The sequence below is a fragment of the Malania oleifera genome, chromosome 11, assembly GCF_029873635.1.
Source record: "Malania oleifera isolate guangnan ecotype guangnan chromosome 11, ASM2987363v1, whole genome shotgun sequence".
NCBI lineage: Eukaryota > Viridiplantae > Streptophyta > Magnoliopsida > Santalales > Ximeniaceae > Malania > Malania oleifera.
This window is the reverse complement of record NC_080427.1, coordinates 15,603,808-15,625,079: the sequence shown is the minus strand read 5'-3', so window position 1 is coordinate 15,625,079 and position 21,272 is coordinate 15,603,808. Positions and strand designations below refer to the sequence as shown.

General features: G+C 35.0%; 1 protein-coding gene across 1 annotated transcript; it reads left to right on the top strand.

The window, feature by feature from the left end:
- Positions 1–4,494: 4,494 nt before the first annotated feature.
- On the top strand, positions 4,495–14,945 carry LOC131143506 (uncharacterized). The gene is made up of 6 exons (XM_058091862.1): positions 4,495–4,712; positions 4,846–4,923; positions 5,337–5,432; positions 14,352–14,399; positions 14,498–14,608; positions 14,686–14,945. Exons 1-5 carry the CDS (start codon positions 4,710–4,712, stop codon positions 14,567–14,569), a joined length of 297 nt encoding a protein of 98 aa, XP_057947845.1. The 5' UTR covers positions 4,495–4,709; the 3' UTR covers positions 14,570–14,608; positions 14,686–14,945.
- The last annotated feature ends 6,327 nt before the right edge of the window (positions 14,946–21,272 follow it).

The window sequence follows — 21,272 nt, the reverse complement described above, 5'->3', positions numbered from 1 at the left end:
GAATAAAATCATACATTTCATTCTAAAATCGTATTTCTTGTATAACAGCAGTATTTTCCCAAACATGTATTTTTTTTTCAATAATATAAAAATATAATACATGTTTTCCTGAAAACTAATTTGTTGATAAATAATGATTATTTGAATGGAAAATAACGGCTTTAGTTTATTCCCTTACCTGATATTGAAAAGAAAACTCCATAAAATATGTCGGTCCTGCACTCGCATGGTTCCCTGAACAACACCCTGAAACCAACAACTCTCAGAACTAAATTTCAGTATTTCTCTATGAATAACATTTCCTATAACTATGAAAAGATCAAATTTGGCATAAAAAGTCTTACCTCAACTCAGGGATGAATTTCAACTCTACCCCACCAACGATCTACTTCGATAGATTTGGAGAGAACTTCCCCAAGAGCGTTGTGTCGGCCTTAGATCATCAATACGGAAAATAACGGAGCTGAAATCGAAGAGAGAAGAGAGAGAAACCGTAGGGAGGAGAGAGAGAGAGAGAGTGATTTTCCTGATTTTTCTGCGTTTAAATCCGAGTTTTTGGCTATTTATACAAGGGGTATCATCGACGAGCCACGTCACCTCGTCGATGAGGTCAAGAGGAAATTCGTCGACGAACTCTCTCCTTTGTCGATAAAATTCAGAGTTGCCCAAAACCCTCCTCTCGGTATCTTCTCATAAACGAAGCACACCTTTGTCGACGAGCCTAATATACACCTGCTGTCGCCCTTTTATTACTGTTTTTCATTTTCCCTTTTCTTTATTATTTAAATACCATTAGTCTTCACGTCATTACACAATTGCAAAAACATAGCTCTTGAGGAAATACTAAATAAATACATTCATTATGCATGCAAAAGCAATATCATGCTATACACATAATCTTCTCATTGTCTATTCAAACATGGGGCCCATATCGGGCTCACACCGAACCCCATAGCTATTGTAGTCTAACCTAAGAGTCCCAAACTATAATGTTAAGACAATTTACCTCATAACAAAGCAAAGTAATACAATATTATAAAACCTGAAATTTGACATTGATACCTAAATATATAAACATATGATATTCAATTTACTTTCTTTATTTGCACTAGAAATTTCACTACCAATAATACAGTGAGGGTATGGCCATCAATCATGGAATTTCTAGTGCAAACTACAACCGATAACAATTTACAGGACCACAAACTAACTTTATTTTATTATTCAAACCATTTATCCACGATGAACACCATCAATTATAACCCCATAGTAGATGAGGATACAATCAATTATGCACATTAATTTTTAGATAGCCATGGTCATGTGAGATTACTTTCAAACATCCAATTTTTCAATCACGAAGGCACTAAAGCTTAGATATTCATAGTAATGGATTTATAACCAGTTTAATATGTATGCCAAATCCATTATCATCTTGTGTTCATAGCTAAGGCTTAATCATAACCACGAGTACATTTGAGAGTAAGCATACTTACATGCAAATGTCCAAACATTATCAATGTTGAGAAAATGCATGACCAAAGTTTCAAATTTTGAAGAATTTCTATTAGTAGGGGCTTAAAAAATTGAAGTCCACACTCTCAAAAATCAAACAAAAGCACAAAATCCAAGAAAATAAAAACAAAATTTTGATAAATCCTATGAGTGGGCTCCACATACACACGCATATTTATAAAAGTAATATAAATTAAAATTTTAATTAAAAAAATGCTCATTTTCATCTTCAAATCAAATAATATTATAAAAGTATGATTAAAATAATAAAATTATAAATAATACACATTAAAAAATTACTACAATACAAATAAAATTTATTACAATTATTTTACTTAATTGCTCTACTTCCAAAATTTACTAACAATAAAAATTTATTGGACATGACAAATGAAAAATAGTAAAATTATTTTGTAATTGACTTTATTATTATTCTTTAAAATTTATGTTTATTTTTCTTTTAATTATATATAAGTTTATATGATTATTTAATTATGATTTAAATTTGAAAGTGTATAAAATGAATAATTTAGTCTAAAAAGTCATTTTTGGATATTAAAATTCTTGGCAACAAGTTGCCTTAAATAACTAAAAATCATAAAATCTGGTTTTCAGCTTTTTGGCTAATAGCAGAAAACTAACAATGAAAATAAAAAACTGACAACATAAGCAAACACATTTTATAATGTATTTCTTCACTATGAAAAAATAAAGACAGAAAATCGAAAACAACAAGGATACTAAAAAAACCCTAAGAAAACTTGATACATCGAAGACCTAGGACTGCCAATTCCAAAGAAAGTTGACTTTGAATGTCCAATCAAATACTTCAAATAGAAATTAACCATGATACATATGTTTTATTATTTTTTGATTGATAGCTAGTATTTTATAAAGATATAATAATTTTTAAAGTTTAAGGATTAATTTGACCTCTATGATTTTTTAGAAAGATCTTTTAAAAAGAAACGGAAAGAAATTGTTTTTTTTTTTTGTTATTTTTATAAAAATATTTGATCTCTTAAGTAAAAGGAGTTGCTAGAAAGAAAAAGTTGACTTTGAGTATTTGATAAAAAAAAAAAGTTGTATGATATCTATAAGTATTTAAAATGACTAATATATATATATATATATATATATATATATATATTAAAAATATAATCAATGTATTGATGGTTTTGTAATATTTGAAAAAAATTAGAAGCAACAGCGAAATTAAATTATTTGTCACAAAAAAGCTAATTTTTAAGTTTTCAAAGTTTCAAATTTGTAACTTTTAAAAATTTACCAAAAAGGTTAAAATTTGAATTTTTAAAATTTGAAAAAGTTTTTTACCCTAACTTTTACTTTCAAAAATGAAAGATTGAGGCAAAAAAGAGGGATCAAACTCACCTTAAAATAAACAAACTTGAAGTTTTGATTAAGGTGCACATGTCCTTTTAGATTTAATGTGATGTTATGAAATAAATTTGAATTTGAATATATGAAATTGAATATAATTTGTGAGGTTTGAAGGAGTTGTGATTAGATATTTTAAAAATAATATTTTAAATTTTATTTATAAGTTTTGAAAAAAAGTAGGTGTGCTTTAGAGGTTTTGAAAATAGTTTGTAACTATTCCATAAAAAATTAGTCAAAAAAAAGAGTAGATGGTTTGACTTTTTTGAACCAAGTAAGTTAAATACAATATTAAATATTGTTTTGGAGAAAAAAGATTAAAATATGAAAGGATATTAAAAAAATTATTGTAAAAATAATTGAAGAGTAAGATAATTAAAAATTCATTCATTTAATTAAAAGGAAATTATAGTTATATTTTTTTTTACAGATTTATCTATAAGTAACAAATAATGCGCGGTTTAATATCTAGTTTATCAAGATAAAAAAGATAAAAAAATACAATTTTTCTAATATTTGGAAAGAAATCCGGATGTGCGTTGTAAGCGGCACACTTTGAACTTCAAATCTACTGTTGTAAGTGGCACACTTTGAACCTCAAATCTACCGTTGTAAGCGGTCTTCTAGGAAATCTCCTTACCACCCGAGCTTATGTTGGAAATTAATCAAATGTTTTTTTTTTATTGCATAGGAACTCCAGCCACCAACGAGCCCTTCGGACCCCTTGGTGCGGCACTAAACCTACGGATCAGCGTCCTCCGTCCCCAGGTCTTACTGATCAGGGTAAAGTCCGGAATGCGGATACGACTTCTGTGCATCAGTTGGACATTCGATCAACCCGACTCTTGGGACATATCTCAATTACCATCCACGGTCCCCGCTGGCTCACAGAGAACTCTCACCATCCATGGTCCTCCCTAACTCACATAGCGAACTCTCACCATCCATGGTTAGGGGTGAGCAAACGGTCGGTGTGGTGAAATTCGGTTAATTAACTGAATTAACTGAATTAACCGAAAATTTGGGTGAATCATTTCCATTAACCAAACTGACCGAATAAGGGGTATTAATCGAACATCGCCCGACCGAATTATCTGTTCGGGTAACTTGGTTAACCTAATTTAACCGAAATTATTTAAAACTAATTATTAAAAATTGAATTTTGGTGAAGCTGAATTATTTAACATATATTAATTTATATTTTAAATTTAATTAATTATTAAATCGGTTAATCGATTAACCAAATTTATATTTCCTTTTCACCGAACCGAAAACCGATTCACCGAATTTTGTTGAATCTTAACCGAACCGATCGAACCCATTTTTTTACCCGAGCCAAACCGACCAATTTCGGTTGGTTAAATCAGTTAATTCGGGTTTTCCCAAATTATGCTCACCCCTGTCCACGGTTCCCGCTAACTCACAGAATAAACTCTTACTATCCATAGGTACCGCTGGTTCCGTGAGCATAACCACTTGAAATTGAATCCCCGTACTCATTCTTAATTGGTGTAAAGGTGTTTCAAATAATTTTAAAAATTAGACCAATAGAAACTCCGGCGAGTCCTCCGGTAAGTATTCAATGAAGAGTAAAGTTCGGCACGAGATAGAAACTAACGTAAGTGGAGCAAAGCAGGAACTGTGCAATCCACCCCGATTCGAAGAGAAGTCATCTGCAACTCGGAGAGGAATTTCATACGGAGCGTTATTTTCACCCTTCCCTCTGAATTTCCGGCAGTCGCTCCTATTGTAAATCAGAGAAAGAGAGAGAGCCGGAGAGGGAAGACAAGTTCAGGATGGTAACTCTCTTCAAGTATCATTTAGTTCCCTGATTTCGATCGATACTGTAATTCCGATTTCACTTTACCGATTTTAGATTGATCGATCGATCGATCTTGCCTCTTTGTGTATTCATACAAATGTGCATAATAGGTGTGTTTGGCGTGTCTACTGCCGCTGTTTCTCGTCCCAATCGTCAACCTTTTGCCCCTACTCTTTGATTACATCCTGGTAAGAAGATTCTCTGCGGTACCAGTTCTGCTTTTTCTGTCTAGATCTTTTCCCACTTATGCGATTTATTTGTTAAATTACGAGATTTTTTTCTTGTTTTGTCTCCTTTTTTGTTTCTGAAAGAATTGACGAACAAGTCTGAATTTTTTGAATTGTGTTTTCTGGTGATGAGAGAACTAATCTGTTGCAAGTACATGGCTTAGTTATGATTAATTTTTTTTCGTTCTATTTTTACAAATTTGGGTAACAAATTAGAAGCCAAATTCGTGGACTCAAAATTTGTCATTTCCTTTCCTTTTTGCAAAGTTTTCTGCAACCAAAAGGATTGAAAATATAGTCCATATTGTTATCTGATTTCTGTTTCTTTTGATCATAAGTTCTTATTCTTCTTAGAAATATTTTTTTTTTTGCAGGGAAGAGTTTATGGGCTTTTTGGATGGGAATACAGGAAGCCACAGAGGGCTCCTCCGTCATGTCCATACAAGCCTGGGGCTAGAAAGGATGTGAGAGTAAGAAAATACCTTATTCTTTGCTCTAGTTCAAACATATTGACTATTGACTCTTTAGTATATTTTAGTTAACCATGGATGAGGTTTTTCCCAAAACTAAATATGAAAATTTGCAAAGGGAACAGATCTCCCTTCCTGCTGTAGATTTGAATTTATCTAATTTCAATAAGACTTGGACCTTCCCTTAAATGAATATGCTTACCTTTCCTTATAAGTTGCCCTTTTTCTTAGAAAAAAAAAGGGCAGTCTGGTGCACAAAACTCCCGCATATGAAGGGTCTTGATAAGGGGTGTGCCATGATGGGTCTATAGTATGCAGCATTACCTTCCATTTTTGCAAGAGACAGTTTCCATGCCTTGAACCCATGACCTGCAGGTCATTCAGCGATAACTTTACACCTAGGCTCTTCCTCTGCTTTTTTTCTTAGGACTATGCTAAAATAGAATTTAAATGATTGTCCTATTTTTATGGATCCATTTTTGTTACTTCTTTTTCCATATTGGCATTTTTGAACAATCATTAGAAAATTTTTTAGTTAAAATAATAACTAAATGGTAAAAATATATGAAGTTCAAATTCAAAAAGGAGCGAACACATTCCTTTATATGTCCTACAAAAAAGTAACTTTGGGCAAGAGGTTTGAGAATTCTCCAAAAGGTAAAGGAACTTACACACATGCCATCACCCACAAATGCACACAAATTTTGGGTATATTTCCATTTTTTCTATTTTTTAAAACTTTATTTTTTTTTAATTCAATAACTTGTGAGCTAGTGAGACCCTTCTTAAAGAATCTTGATGTATTTAATTTTTTTAGTATCTTTAATTTTTCTTAAATCTATTCTAAAATAGAAAGTGAAGGGACCCTCCAATTTTCTAGGATGATGCCATGCCAATTTTAATTCCTTTTCTTTGAATAATCATGAGAAGAATTTTTAGCTAAAATAAAATTTAATAACAATTTTATAACATTCAAAATCAAGAGAGGAATGCAAAATATATACTATACAAAATTAGTTGTAGACAATGGTCGCTTGAATGCTGATTGTTATGGCACGTGGATTGGGATGGGAGCGGGAATGGGAATGGTGTATGTTACTTTTCGTGGAAAGTGGTATGATTGGGTAGGTGTCTTCTAATAGTTGAGTGGGAAAAAAAATGATGTTCCATATTTGAAAAAAAGAAACGCTTCCTTGGATGTATATATGCATTTATATTTATATTTATATGTATGCATGCATAACTCCAAATATTTAACACACATGTGCATATATTAAACTCCCAAATATTTAACTAATAATAGGAGATGATTAATAACTTAAATATTCGGTAAGGATTCATATCATAGTGATCTGACAAATTTTACGCTGGCTGTCAACTACCTAACGCAACCCTCCTCCTTTACCCGGGCTTGGGACCGGCTGTGTGTGAAAAAAAATGGACATTAAGTGCATCATAGGCAGACTTTAGGCGAATCAAGGCGAAAATTCTTGAATAGCAAAGAGAGTTGGTGGTGGGATAAAGATGTACAAAAAATATAAAGACAAAAATAATTTGGCATAAAACGTGGCAAAAATGTAGAAACAAAGATAACTTTGAAAAATATAAGAAGGCAAAAAAAGATGCAAAAAAGGCCGTTAGTGAAGCTAAATATAGATTATTTAATAGTTTGTATGATAGATTAAGTACAAAAGAAGGGAAAAGAGATATATTTATACTTGCTGATGTTAGAGAAAGGAAGAGTAAAGACTTACGAAATGTAAAATGTATAAAAAGTGAGGATGATATTGTCTTGGTTAAGGACGAAAGATGGCGAAGTTATTTTAGTAAGTTGTTTAATGAAAACCAAATAGAAGATTTAAATTTAGAATTGTTAAATGAGGAAAAGACTACAAATATGAGATTTATTTGCAAAATTAAAAAAATGAAAAATGGGAAAGCAATGGGACCAGATAACATCCCAATTGAAGTTTTGAAATGCTTAAAGTGATAACGAAATTATATGGTTAACTAATTTATTTAATACAATTGTAAAAACTAAGAAAATGCCAGTTGAATGGAGGAAAAACACTTTAATACCTATATACAAAAATAAAGGAGATATTCAAAATTGTAATAACTATTATGGAATTAAACTTATGAGTCATACGATGAAACTATGGGAAAGGGTAATTGAACAAAGATTAAGGTTAGAAATGAAGGTCTTAGAAAATCAATTTGGTTTTATGCCTGGGAGATCTACCACAAAAGCTATTTATCTTTTAAGAAAATTAATGGAAAAGTTTAGGGAAAAGAAGAGGGACTTGCATATGATATTTATTGATCTTGAGAAAGCATATGATAGGATAACTAGGGAAGTTCTATGGTGGGTTTTAGAAAAAAAGGGTGTATGTAATAGGTATACCAATGTCATTAAAGATATGTACGATGGAGTAATGCATAGTGTAAGGACTATAGATGGAAAAACTAGAAAAATTCCGATCACCATAGGTTTACATCAAGGATCTGCTTTGAGTCCTTATCTTTTTGCTTTAGTGATGGACCAATTGAGTAAGAGTATTCCAAAGGAGGTCCCATGGTGTATGTTGTTTGCAGATGATATTGTATTAATTGACGAAATTAGGGAGAAAGTTTTATAAGACAGCTATAAGACCAGTTATGTTATATGGATCAGAATGTTGGGTAACGAAGAAACATAATATCCAGAAAGTAAAAGTTGTTAGGATGAGAATGCTCAGATGGATGAGTGGTAGAACATTGAAAGATAAATTAAGGAATGAACATATTCGTGGTAAGTTAGGTGTAGCTCCTATAGAAGATGAGATAAGGGAGGGACGACTCAAATGGTATGAACACTTGCAACGTAGGCCACATAGTGCACCAGTGAGGAAGAGTGACTTAGTTATTGTGAGGGATAGTAGAAGGGGTAGGGGTAGATTTAAAATAACTTGGGAAGAGATAGTAAGTAAGGATTTAATATCCTTGAATCTATCAAAATAAATGGTCCATGATCGCATAAATTGGCGAAAAATGATTCATATAGCCGACCCCACCTAGTGGGACTAAGGCTTGGTTTTGTTTGTATCAATAACTTAAATAAATATTGTCCACAATAAAATCTAGATTCCCCAAAAAATGTAAAGAAGCAAAAAAGACACCAAACCAACTCCAGGAGTTCAACTCCAAATGTCTGACTAAACTAAATGCTATTTCGTTGAAGTGGGGGGGGGGGGGGGCGGGGGGGGGAAAAATGAAAATTAAAATTTTAGTGGCTGCTCTCTTCCCTTTATCCGTTGGATGAAACTTGAGAAAAAAATTGAAATTTAAACTAGCTGAGACCCAACTCTTGGGCTTGGATTAGTAGTGTGACAGCTAGAGCTTTGTCCATATAATTTTTTTAACCAAGAGCGCTCTCATCATCCAAAATTTTTTATCACAGTTCCTCTAGTCTTACATGGGAATCATCAACCAGGATATCCTCGGGATCAACATCCCATTTTTGATGACCCATCTGTGTAATGTTTTTGAAAACAGGATATCAAGCAGGTGTTTGGTGAATAAATTCTAGCTTATCTGCCCTTGAAGGTTTGATGTTGGACAGTAATAACAAAAATAAAGAGAGAATTAAAAAGAGGAGAGTACAGAGAAGTAGAGAAGAAGAGAGATGCAGCAAGATAGAACAGAAATCAATGAGAGGACAGAAAAGAGGGGGAAGTAGATGTTAGAGAAAGGAAGAAGGAGAAGGAAGAAGGAGAAGAAGAAGAGAAGAGGGAGAAGACTGCAGTGCACGAGAGAGGGGGAAACCTGTTCTGGAAACCAATTCTAAATTCAGATGATACTCGTCTAATACTACACACAAGCAAAGTTCTTATTCATCCAACATTACAGCTAAAACATCTAATTACAAAATAAACCCAAAATACTTTAACCATACATGAACCAAATTTACTAAACTTCTAAAGTAACCAGAACTTTCCAAGCTAAAATAAAGTAAGATCAACTCCATGAGCAGGAACAAAGTTGAACATATAGGATTAATAAAGGGGTGGCATGACCTGCATTGCATCATCAATCACCATGGAAGAGTATATAAAAGGTTCTCCAACTGCTAGCATGGAAGGCTCCAATGTCCTATGAATATAATAGCAATTCCTCCAAACAGGAAATCAATTTAATATCTAAATCTATTACCGGCTCAAGAAATGTGCATTTGCTCCATATTCTAAAATGATGGATAATGTTTCACTAGATTTGGCTCCAAAAGATGTAGAGGGAGAAGATGCAAGGGATAAAGGAGGCACATATTTATTGGATGTAGGAGAAATCATCTCAGAGGGGTATTCAATTATAGGTTCCATGATTAAAGAAATTTCAACAAACTCTCTGATGGAGGACCGCCTACATCTTTTAGGCCACCTATTGGACATACTTATTTTAGGTGTAGAATTTGGAAATTATGGTTGTATTTGATTTCTTTTTCTGTCATGTAATTTGCTGTTATGTTGGGGTTTTTATATAATTATGTGTTATATTTAGTTGGAGGCATGAGAACTTGGTTTGTGAGTCTTCTTCTTCTTCTTCTTCTTTTTTCTTCTCTCTCTCTGTTCTCTTTTCTATTCTCTGGTGTCTCTAATTTCAGTTTTGTGATTCTGTCTTGCTGTCTCTGCTCTTCTCCCTTCTCATTTCTTATTCTTCTTTTCTCTTACTGTTTCTTTCTCTCAATTCTTTGTCTCTATTATTGTCCTACATCCATTTCATAACTGAGTGCAAGGCTCTGATCACAACGAAGAATGTTCATCTCGAACTTCCCCTGAAATTACAGTCCTGCCAATCAGTTTTCAAACATGTATTTTCTGTAATATTTTCATGATACCATCCACACTATTGAAGACAAACACCATCCAAAGACCCATACCCGAATTTTCATCATCATCCAACCACTGGAGAGGCCCCAGGTGCAGACTCAAGTTTTTGCAGTCGACCTCCTTCAAAATCCCATTTTTAGCTGGAGTTACTTTGACACACCACCACCACCACAAATCGACTGACTACCCCTTGATCCACTAGCATCTGAAAGGCCATGAGGACCCTTGCCAGCAATGTGCGTGCAGAAAAAGCTCCAGAACCTTCTCCTATTTCCAAACTCGCAAAAATTTGATTCTGGCTGCTTTCCTGAAATTTTGAAGCGGTTTGATAGAAAATTGATTGATCAAGATCAGTTCTATTTGGGAGGATGATTAGTTCTGCCAGCATCCTAACCTGACCTATTTGCTGCATTTGTTGGCTGTTTTCTGAGGGTTTGAGAAATTGGGAGTCAGTTTTGGAAATTGCATGGCTGTGCTCAGAGCTTGAGACTCGTTACAATTTGTGCTTAGATTCTTTGGAAGGGTAACAAAAATTCTTCCATTTATCCTGATTAATGTTTACATGATTAAGAAAATCTGGACTAGTTTGGTTAAGGATTGAAAAGTGTGTTTCTTGCTGTTTTTGAAAATGAAAACAAGGGATTGTATCATGTATTTTTTATGCTAACGTGCTGGGTTAAGTATTTTTGAAATTGTTCCCGAAAATGGAAACAGCGGAACTGTGTTAGGTTAAGGTTGATCCAAGTGGCAATTTGTTAATAAGATAGTAATAATAATTATTGTTATTAGTATTACTATATTACCATTATTACTATTAATTTTGAAAATGGTTTATACCCCATACCCATATTTTCATTGCATCTGGAAATACAAAAAACACCTTAAACTCATTCCTTGAAAATAGTATCTTTTAGGAGTGCATTTGGATAGGTTTTCGAAAATGGTTTTTTGAAAACATTTGGCATACTGTGAATTTTTTATATTCTTTTTATCCCACATTTTCGAAAACTTGATTGAACAGGTCCTTAGTAATTAAATAATTCCGAGTTTCTTGTTAAAGTTAAAAAAAAGCAATCTTCCTTCTTTAATATGAATTCTTTTGGTTCATTTTTTTCTTGAATCTTTGTTCATACCTATTTCTCCTTTGTTTTCATATTATATTGGACCATGTCAGCTCATGTGCATTGTGTCTAACAGTTTAATGTGTGTGCATTGGAGTAATTTTAGGACTCATATATCCGGTAGTCAAGTTTAGTCTTCCTTAGCATCATTGTGTCATATTGCATTATCCATGGCCATCCCCATTGAACTTGCACCAATTGCTACCCAATCATAGTTTATCAGGTTACTTATTAGGGTCAGCCCGAGAATTCTTCCAACTCGAGTTCTTACAGCACCCAAGAAGATGAGTCATGCCCCAAGATCACCTAGTAGACCTGTTCTGCCCCACCAGTCTCTAAGTTAACCTGGATCTAGGATTGAGGAGGGTAGTTTTGATGAGTTTGACGATAGGCATAACCTTAGGCGTCCTCCACATTTCCTTAGGTATGTCTTGCGGGACCATAGAGATATCCTAAGAGGGTCAATGTATATGAGCCTACCTATGATGGGAAATGTGCTCCAAATTCCTTCAATTGTGTAGAAGAGATGGAGGACTACTTTGAGTAGTACTGTATACAAGGTGAGGACAAACCTTGGTTTGCAAAGATGAAACTTGTGGGACTAGTCAAGACATATTGGCAAATTGTCCAACAAACTCTCCAGCGGTTAGATGTGCCTCTCACTCCCTAGGGGAAGTGATAAGATAGTGGTAGAAAGAACTCCCTCCTTCCTATAAGAACCAACTGCTTAGTGACTTCTGAACCAAAACCACCATGTAGCAAGTTATATTGAGCAATTAAGGGCTATTTCTTAGGAGTGGTATTGTTGAGGTTGCACATCATATAGTCACCATTTTGTGAATGGTCTTAAGGTGGAGGTTAGGAGAGAAGTCAAAACTCTTTTCACCCAGTCTTTAAAGGTAAGCTTATTAGAAGGCTATTGCCATTGCAAAGTTTCTCAAGATCATTTGTAAGTCATCATCTCAGATGGGTGAGTCTTGTCAATCCAAAATTTTAATTTAGGTCCATCATTCCCCAATACACCCTGCTAGATAGGTATAGTCCCATTGTGTTATTTTTTCTAGTGGGTTTAGTATCCCTTAATCTGGTAGCTTAGTGCAGTGTCATTGCTGCAATGGTAGAGGTCTCATAGCTGCTTCTTGTCTTCAACGAGCCTTGGCTTTGGAGCGTGAGATTGATGTCATGACCATTGTGAGGATGAACACTATTGAGTAATTTGGGGATGAGGGTGAACTTGTTGGTGATTTTGAGGAGGATGATAGCTATGTTAGTATGGTGAGGAGTGCCTTTCCACTACCATGGGTAGGGAGAAATGGAAGGGCAGGGCTATCTTTCACATGCGGGGACTGGACATGCAAGCTGGTTATTGATGGGTTAGTAGCATGGATGTGATCCTCAAGGCTGCTCTAGGTTTGATTGAATGAGAACCATGCCTCCCCCCTTTTAGAGTGAATTGGGTAAACATAAAAAATCTCCTCGCTTCTGATAGGTGCTTTGTACCCGTCCACATGGGAGAATATAAATATTGGGTTTTTATTAAGGTGCTATCTTGATCACCGATCATGGTAGGGAAAATAGTAGGCATAAAGACAAGAAAATTATTTTAACCCCTTTTAAGCCCACAACTGAGGATCCCTTTGAGGACAAGAGAGCTCTGCTGGTTTGATTCAGGTAAGTATCAAGTTATGAGACAATAGTGCTTTTGAGTGAGAGATCTTAGAAACAAGTGTTTCTTTGTAATCATTGCTCCAGAAGTTCCTTATGAGGTTATAAAAGTTATTGCAACATTATGCCATGAGCTCAAGGGATGAAGATGAGGAAAAGAAGTCAACAGAGCAACATTCCCCACCTAGATATCTTCACAAAATAAATATGAGAACCCTCACCTTGAGCAAACTTAGTATGGGGAATGAAGAGAGGATAAATCTTAGAGATAGACCTCTATGGACTTCCTGAAGAATATCTAGATCCCAAGTTAGTATCCTAACCATTCATGTGTAATTCAAACTTACTTTTATTGATTGTATGCAAAAGGAAGAATTCTCTAGCCATGCATTTGGGAACATGGATTTCGGACCTTGGATTTGGCAGAAATTCAATACAATGTTATGATATGATTTGTCCAAATCCACACAAATCCAAGCCCCAAAATTTGCTCTCCCAATCACTGCCTAAGTGGAATCGTTAAAGACATTTAGCCAACCAGGCAGTTTTTTTAGACACCAAATTCCGAAGACCCAAATCCCCCTTTGTTTTAGACCTACACACCACATCCCAACGAATCCCGCCTTTGTTTAAGACTTACACACCACATCCCAACTAACCAAATGATCCCTCTTCTCTCTGACCCTTGACCCAAAGAAAATCTCTCATAATTTTTTATTGAGCTTATTATCAATCACTACAGGAATCCTAAAAATAGATAAACAGTACAAGGGATACCAGCAAGACATGCCTGAGTAAGTGTAAGGGACCTCTAAAAAAGACAAGGGCCAAATCATGCCAACTCTCGGACTCTACCAGCATTCAGATGAGTAGCAGCAATAGTCAAGTTCAATGTTGCATGTTTATTTTCTTATAGGAATTACTTTCATCATTCTTGTCCCCTTTGGTGGTCGAGGTACTTGAAGATTGCTTATGTTCAATCTGGACACTGCTTGAGTTACACCTTCTTGATCTTAACTGGGTTCATATTCTCAAGTGAGGCAATAGGCAACTAATTTTTCTTTAGGTGAAACAAAGCACCCCTAATGCAGTAAAATATTTGTGAATTTGGTACGTCAATTGAAAATATATCCATGGAGCTTTTGCTGAGTCAATGGGTCACGGCGCTGGTTGTTGCAGCTGTTTCCTTAGTCTGATTATAGTGTCTTGTAATAAAGTTTTGTTGTTTCAGTGTTCACAGCCTTGAACTGTAATGGCATATTTTACAGGGTGGTGCAGAAGCTGGACCCCTCTCATCAGAACCTGTCCCAAAAGCTGTTAGTATATGCCGAACTTGATTAATTCTGACTCCTATGTGTGTAGAACTATAGTTTGGAGTTAATATCCTTTAACGGAAACATGACATATTGACCAGGTCAAAGAAGAAGCTGAAACTGGACCGTCGGAGCCTGCCCCAAAGTCGGTGGTAGATGAGAAGCTTGATTAATTTTGATTGCTTTGCGTCCGCGAACATAATAAAATGAAGGTTTGCAGTATTCCCTTGAAATTTAAATGCTTCTTGTTTCAGTATAGCAATCGGTGATGCCATGGTTTGATTTTCAGGTCAAGAGCTGCAGCCGAAGCACTGAACTGCAGGCCACTTGAATTCAACTTGGCAATTGTAGCATTTCACCTTTTAGTTTATTTTGATTAGCATTTCGAATTGAACTGTTTGGCGTGGCAAACTAATAATATTGATGGGTTTGGGTGGAGATTCTGAAGTCCTACTAAAATACTGCAGCTTCATTAAACAAACGCCTTTCTTAAGTTGTATACCAAGTGACTGACACTAATAGACAATAAAATTAATAACTTATTTATAAGTAACATTGTAAGGTGTGAGGTGGCTTTTGAGCCATTGGCGTTGTAAGATAGGGAAGAGATGTTCATGATGGGCTGGTTTTCTTAGCCAAATTGCTTCTAAGGCAAAACCAAAAATGGGAAAAACCAATTTTGGTTCAGTCTTGACCGGTTGGTCTGCTGTCTTTGGGGAATCAATTAAGAAAAAACCAATTTTCTTAGCTGAAATCATGATATCAAAATTAAATTTCAGTGAGAACTTGCAAAATGTTTTGTATGCAGTGGAATGAAACTCATCGTCTTGTTATGTTATTTTATATTATTTTCAGTCATTTTCATTATAACCTAATTAATGAGAGCTGGTTTGAATTCCCAATAAAAATTGTAATCTTCAGGGAAAAAAAGAAGAAAATTTTTTCGGTCGCCTCCATAGAACTTGTATAGAGCAATTAACACTTCAGCTATTGTGATTATTTTTTTCAACAAAGAAAAATGTATATTAGATTACAAATAAAACATCGCTTTTGATGTTTCCTTCTGGGTCAACCGGCTAATCAAAAGCAACGATTAGGTGGGGTTGGATTAGCTTTCACTTTGGTCTCCTGCTGCAATCATTAAGCTAGTTTGGACCACCACCGGATCCAAAATTGATGTGAGTAACATTCTCAGCCATCCAACTTGAACCCAACCCCCAAATTTTGTGGTTGGCTGGTCTTCCATGGAAAGGTTCAATTGAGGTGTTGCATGAGAAAGACTTGCAACCATTCGGAGGCAAAGCAAAGACTTACTTTGTGCACTCTAATTTTTTTAAAGTAAAGTATAACCCGACAAATTAGGAGTCTCTTTTCTTTCTATGCAAGATTTAAAATTCACTAATTTTATATTTGAACATACATAATTTAGTTTTTGATATGAATTTGTATGAATTTAAACAAAACTTTTCAACATTAAACACATTACTTATACCAAAATCAATAGGAACATCAAGTGTGTAAGCATTAGAACTAATTTTCTTTAAAACTTTGAAAGGTTCCATCTTTTTGGCATGCAACTTTCTTACCTTTCCTATAGGAATCCGCTTGGGGCGAATACAGATCATAACCATATCACGTTCTGAAAATTCTTGCAACCTGTGATGTACATCAGCACTAGATTTATAATGTAGTAACCCAGAAATAATAATAATAATAATAATAATAATAATAATAATAATAATAATAATAATAATAATAATGTATATTAATTATTAATTAGTTAATTAAACAAATAAAATGAATAGTATTTTAATGAGAAAAAAAAAAAAAAAAACTAACTGGAATAAAGATATATGTAATGATATTTTAATTTATAATATATGTATATATAAGATTTTAACCTAAAGCTTCTTTTGAAGCTTGAGGATTTTAGCTATCCAAGGAGCACCCCCCTTGATTCTGTCTCTATGGTCTCTCTCTCTCTCTCTCTCTCTCTCTCTCTCTCTCTCTCTCTCTCTCTCTCCTCACGTTCTCCCACTCTCTCTCAATTTCTTCTCCGATACTCGGTTAATTGGAAAATAGAAAATACCACTAGGTTCCATTCTCTGCCACCGACAATTTTACAGAAGTGGATTTGTCGTAAGGGCAACATAGGCACCACTTATGGGGTAAGGTAACCTTTCTCTCTCTCTCTCTCTCTCTCTTTCTCTCTCTCTCTCTCTCTCTCTCCCCCCCCTCAATTTCTCCTTCAATCTTTAACCAAATCAACGATCGAACACCACCACAGGGTCCTAGCTTCGATCCTCGTCATTTTAGTTGGAACAGATTTTTAATTGGGGTTTCCTAGGCACAACTCCAAGGCTAGGGTGAGGATAGTGGAATAATATCCATTAATTATTTTTAAAGTTTAATTAACTAATGGGAGTGTGTGGGGCTAAGAAATATTAAAATAATAATTATTTTGGGAATTGAATCGATTAATTTGGGGTAAATGTGAATTTTAGAACGCCGCAGGCGTGAGATTGAGTATTTTAGTAGGTCTCTCAGTAAGTCGGGTAAGGGGAATAAATTATAACAGTTATTTTTAAGAACTACTGGTTGAGTAAATATGTGAAAATGAAATTAAGATATTTTCCCTGTGAATATTGTATTGAGAATATCAGATGAAATTGTGTGGCATGAGGAATGTGAATAATATTTTATACTAGGATTGTGATGAAATGGAATATATATGTATATGTTTTGTAGTGGGAAGAAATGAGAATATGAAATATATTGATATATTGATACCGAAATGAAAATATGAGAAAGAAAGATATGTTTTATAGAAATGACGAAACATGATATGCAAAAACGGTTTTACTGGAAAATGATGAAATATTATATGCATGTATGTTTTACAATGTTATGATAAAATGTGAGATATAGATGTGTTTACTTGGAACGAAAATATTCGTGATATAAAATATGTTGGTATAGAGATATTTTATGCTGAAATATTGAATTGAGTTATATATTGATATGAGATGAAATGAGTAATGATATGATGAGAATAAATTAGAAAATGATGAGAATATTACTGATGTGATGAATGTACCAACATACTAAAATGTGAATACTGCAAAGTGAATATTGTAACGTGAATACTGAATTGTGAATATTGAAATGTGAATATGAAAATGTGGAAATGGGAATCCTGATGGACTGGAGTATTTCTGAAAGCATGGTACCATTGCTAGTGGGATGATAAGTGCAACCACACAATCTCGTGAAGAGTGTGACGTGACAGTCGATTGAGCTAGTGAGAAGAATAGTTTTTCCCCTTAGAGTTTGGACCAGGGTTAGGCATGCCAATCGTACTACAGATGAATGGATTTCTTATTTTGATCTAACCGGGTGGGCCAACCATGGTTTAGATTTAACATTCAGGCCGCACAACCCTGATCATGGGGGGAAGCATCATGTGGTAAATATCCTCAGGGCATCCGTGAGTTATAGACAGAATATGAACTGGTTACCGAGGACACCCATGAGATAGATGGTAAAATGAATATGAGAAATGAAAGAGTGTGAGTTTAACTACATAAATAATTAGAGTGAAATAAAACTCTCCACCAGAGGGCTTACTGAGTAAGGTGAGTGCCCTGATAAGTATCAGTTGAAGCCTCGCCCTAGTTAATCGGGTAATGTTACAAATGATATCAGAGCAGAGGGGCACTATATGTATAGGCGTGTAATCTCCCCTATCCTTGGGAACTTTCGCTGATAAATATTGGTTGCATGTGTATGAGTTTGAGAAATGGAATTAAAGCTTATAAAAGATTATGTTTATATCTATATAATTATAAGTACATATCTGTATATTTTATCAAATGATATAATTACTTAAATAAGTATAATATGATATAACTAAACTCATGCGCCACACACTGTAAATAATTTATTTAGTCTAACTGAGAGGTGTCTCCCCCAAATAATAAAATATTTCAGGGAACCACGACATAGCAGGAGATAGAGCTCCGAGATAGAGGGGAGCTGGTACCTTGATAGTCAGGGTAAGTGTTTTGTATTAGGAATCTATGATTTCCCCTAAAGTGTTTAGTTAATTTTGGAAATGTGTTTAGTCATGTATATATATATATATATATATATATATATATATATATATATATATGGATGGTTAGAATTCTGGTTATGTGCATTCTAGATTATCTGTAAATATTGACTTCCGCTGTTAGGTATGTTTGTAAGAGATTGACTGTTTACCCGACACCCACTTCGCGTCGGGTGATGTTGAAATGGTATCAGAGTTTTTGACGTGACCTTAATATTTTATTATTTATTTGAGGGAAAAAAAATTCTGTATGAAAAATCGATACGTTACAGTTTGGTATCAGAGCCTAAGTTGCTAGGTTCTGTAGACTTTAGTAAACAACATAATACAATACCAGAGTATATGAAGAGATTTTGATGAGAGTAGAGGATGAGTAGTTTGGGATGTGATTTACTCATTGTGGAGGATAAGCTTGAAATTTAGGGTTCTATCTTGCGACCTAGAGGTAGGAGTTCCGTGGTTGTTTCTGTGATTTTCCTGGGGTGATGACTTCAAGAAAACCATAGTAAACTATCACTGGTTCTTGTTTCTGAGTGGTGTGATTGAATCTTAAGTTGGAATTGAGGATGTGAATATGAATGGTTATAGAAGATTATTTTATGGATCCTAGTTTGTTAAGTGTATTAGTGGTATTACGAGGATAGAATTCTAAGACTGTTTTGCATCATTTTCAGGATGGAGTCTAGGAGTAGTAGTGCATATGTTGGAGGTGACGAGGCAGGGCTTTCCAGTATAGGTGGTGGAGACCCCGATGTAGTGCTACGTAGTGTCACCCCGCAGGTGATGGCAGAGATGGTTAGGAGCTCAGGGCAGCAGAGTTGCATGATTGAGTAGTTCACGCGCATGAGACCCCTGTCATTCTCTAGAGAGGCCGACCCATTAGTGGTTGAGAATTGGGTCCAAGAAATTGAGGACATGTTGGCAGTGCTCCCTTGTATTGAGGAGCAAAAAGTGTTCTTTTTTGCATTCAAGTTAACTAGAGAGGCAAAACGCTGGTGGAGATCAGCGAGACTGTTAGAGGAGCAGAGACTAGATCTTGTAGCAATGACGTGGAACCACTTCAGGGAGATCTTTTTGAGCGGTACTTCCCCGCTACTGTTAGAAGCGCAAAGGCAGCAAAGTTTTTGCATTTGACAAAGGGGCATATGATGGTAAAGCAAAATACCGGCAGATTGATTGAGTTGTCCCACTTTACTCCTTATTTAGTGCCAGATGAGGAAAAGAATGCAAGAAAGTTTGAGGAGGGCCTGAGTCAGAGATTATATGAGCAGGTTGTAGGCTTCAGTGTAACGACTTGCTTAATTTCAATTTTTTTTTATACTATGATAATCTACATGCTCTGATACCATACTGGGGGTAAACCCAATCATAGACCTAAGCAGCGAGAAGCAGAAATCAAATAAACATAGCTATATGTAAATATATATACAACACCATACAATACAATACCAGAGTACTACATGTTTCCCCAAATACCCTCAACTATGCTGGGATATACAAAAATCGTCCACAATACTCACTTCACTAACAAGGCACTACTGAAGCCCCTCTATCTACGAGCCTGGTCTGCTCGCCTACTTAGATCACCTAAAAAATAATTCAACACTGGGATGAGCCAACGCTCAGCAAGACGAAATATGCTATTACTAGCGTGTGGCAAATGAGCTACAATATTATGAAATTTTTTTTTTCAAATAATCAAGTATAACTGAATATGAAAATATAGTACAAGTGATAAAATCCACCACCCTTTCCATGTTACTTAACATAACAGTATTGTAGGTTACTATTCAAAATACTTCTAATGTACATATGTATATTCCCTATTTCTGTAAATCTGTATATATGTAATAATAATTGAAAACTTTCCTTGTGGATAACTGTGTGTCATGATTTAACCCCTCATGACAGGGTTGTGTGGCCCATAGGCGAGATCTACACTGGTTGGCCGACTAGGGTAAATCATTATACTCCATCGGTTTGATCTGCCCACCTCAACACATATCTGATGGGGAGCCTGTCCACGTCAAGGTCCTAGGTGATCGACCTATTACCACATATTATCTAAATAGGTGGTTGCACTCATAACATAATACTGAAATTCGTATAATCATGGTACTGAGATTCGTATAATCATGGTACTAGAATTCGTAAAATCATGGTACTGAAATTCGAAAAGCATATCTCCGTACTATATTCATATTCTCAAGCCACACCATACTTTAATACATAATTTTCATAATTTAATAAACTGTATAATATTTTAAAAATACCTAGCATAACATATTTCCCTTACGTCACGACCAGAAAGCCCTTACAGTATACTGACCTAACCCATGCAAGGCCTCCTACATAACACCTTGAAAACAACATTTTCTAGAATAGAATATCAGTATTTCTTCGCCTACATCATTTCCTATAACTGTCATAAGGCCAAAAACGGACTAAAAGGCCTTACACTGAATTTGGGATGAAATCCAACTTCGTTTCACCAATAATCCGCTCTGGCAGACTTGCAGAGAACTTCTCCAGGAGCGTCGTGGTAGTTTCAGATCGTCGATCCGATGACTAACGGGGCCAGAATCGAAGAAAGAATGGAGAGAGTTCGTAGGAGAGAGAGAGAGAGAGAGCGCTGTGAAAAGGTGATAAAAATCCAATTTTTCACTACTTATAAGGTTAGATTCGTCGACAAGGCACATCACCTCGTCGATGAGTCCTTCATTAAATTCGTCGATGAAACCCTATATTCGTCGACGAAATTC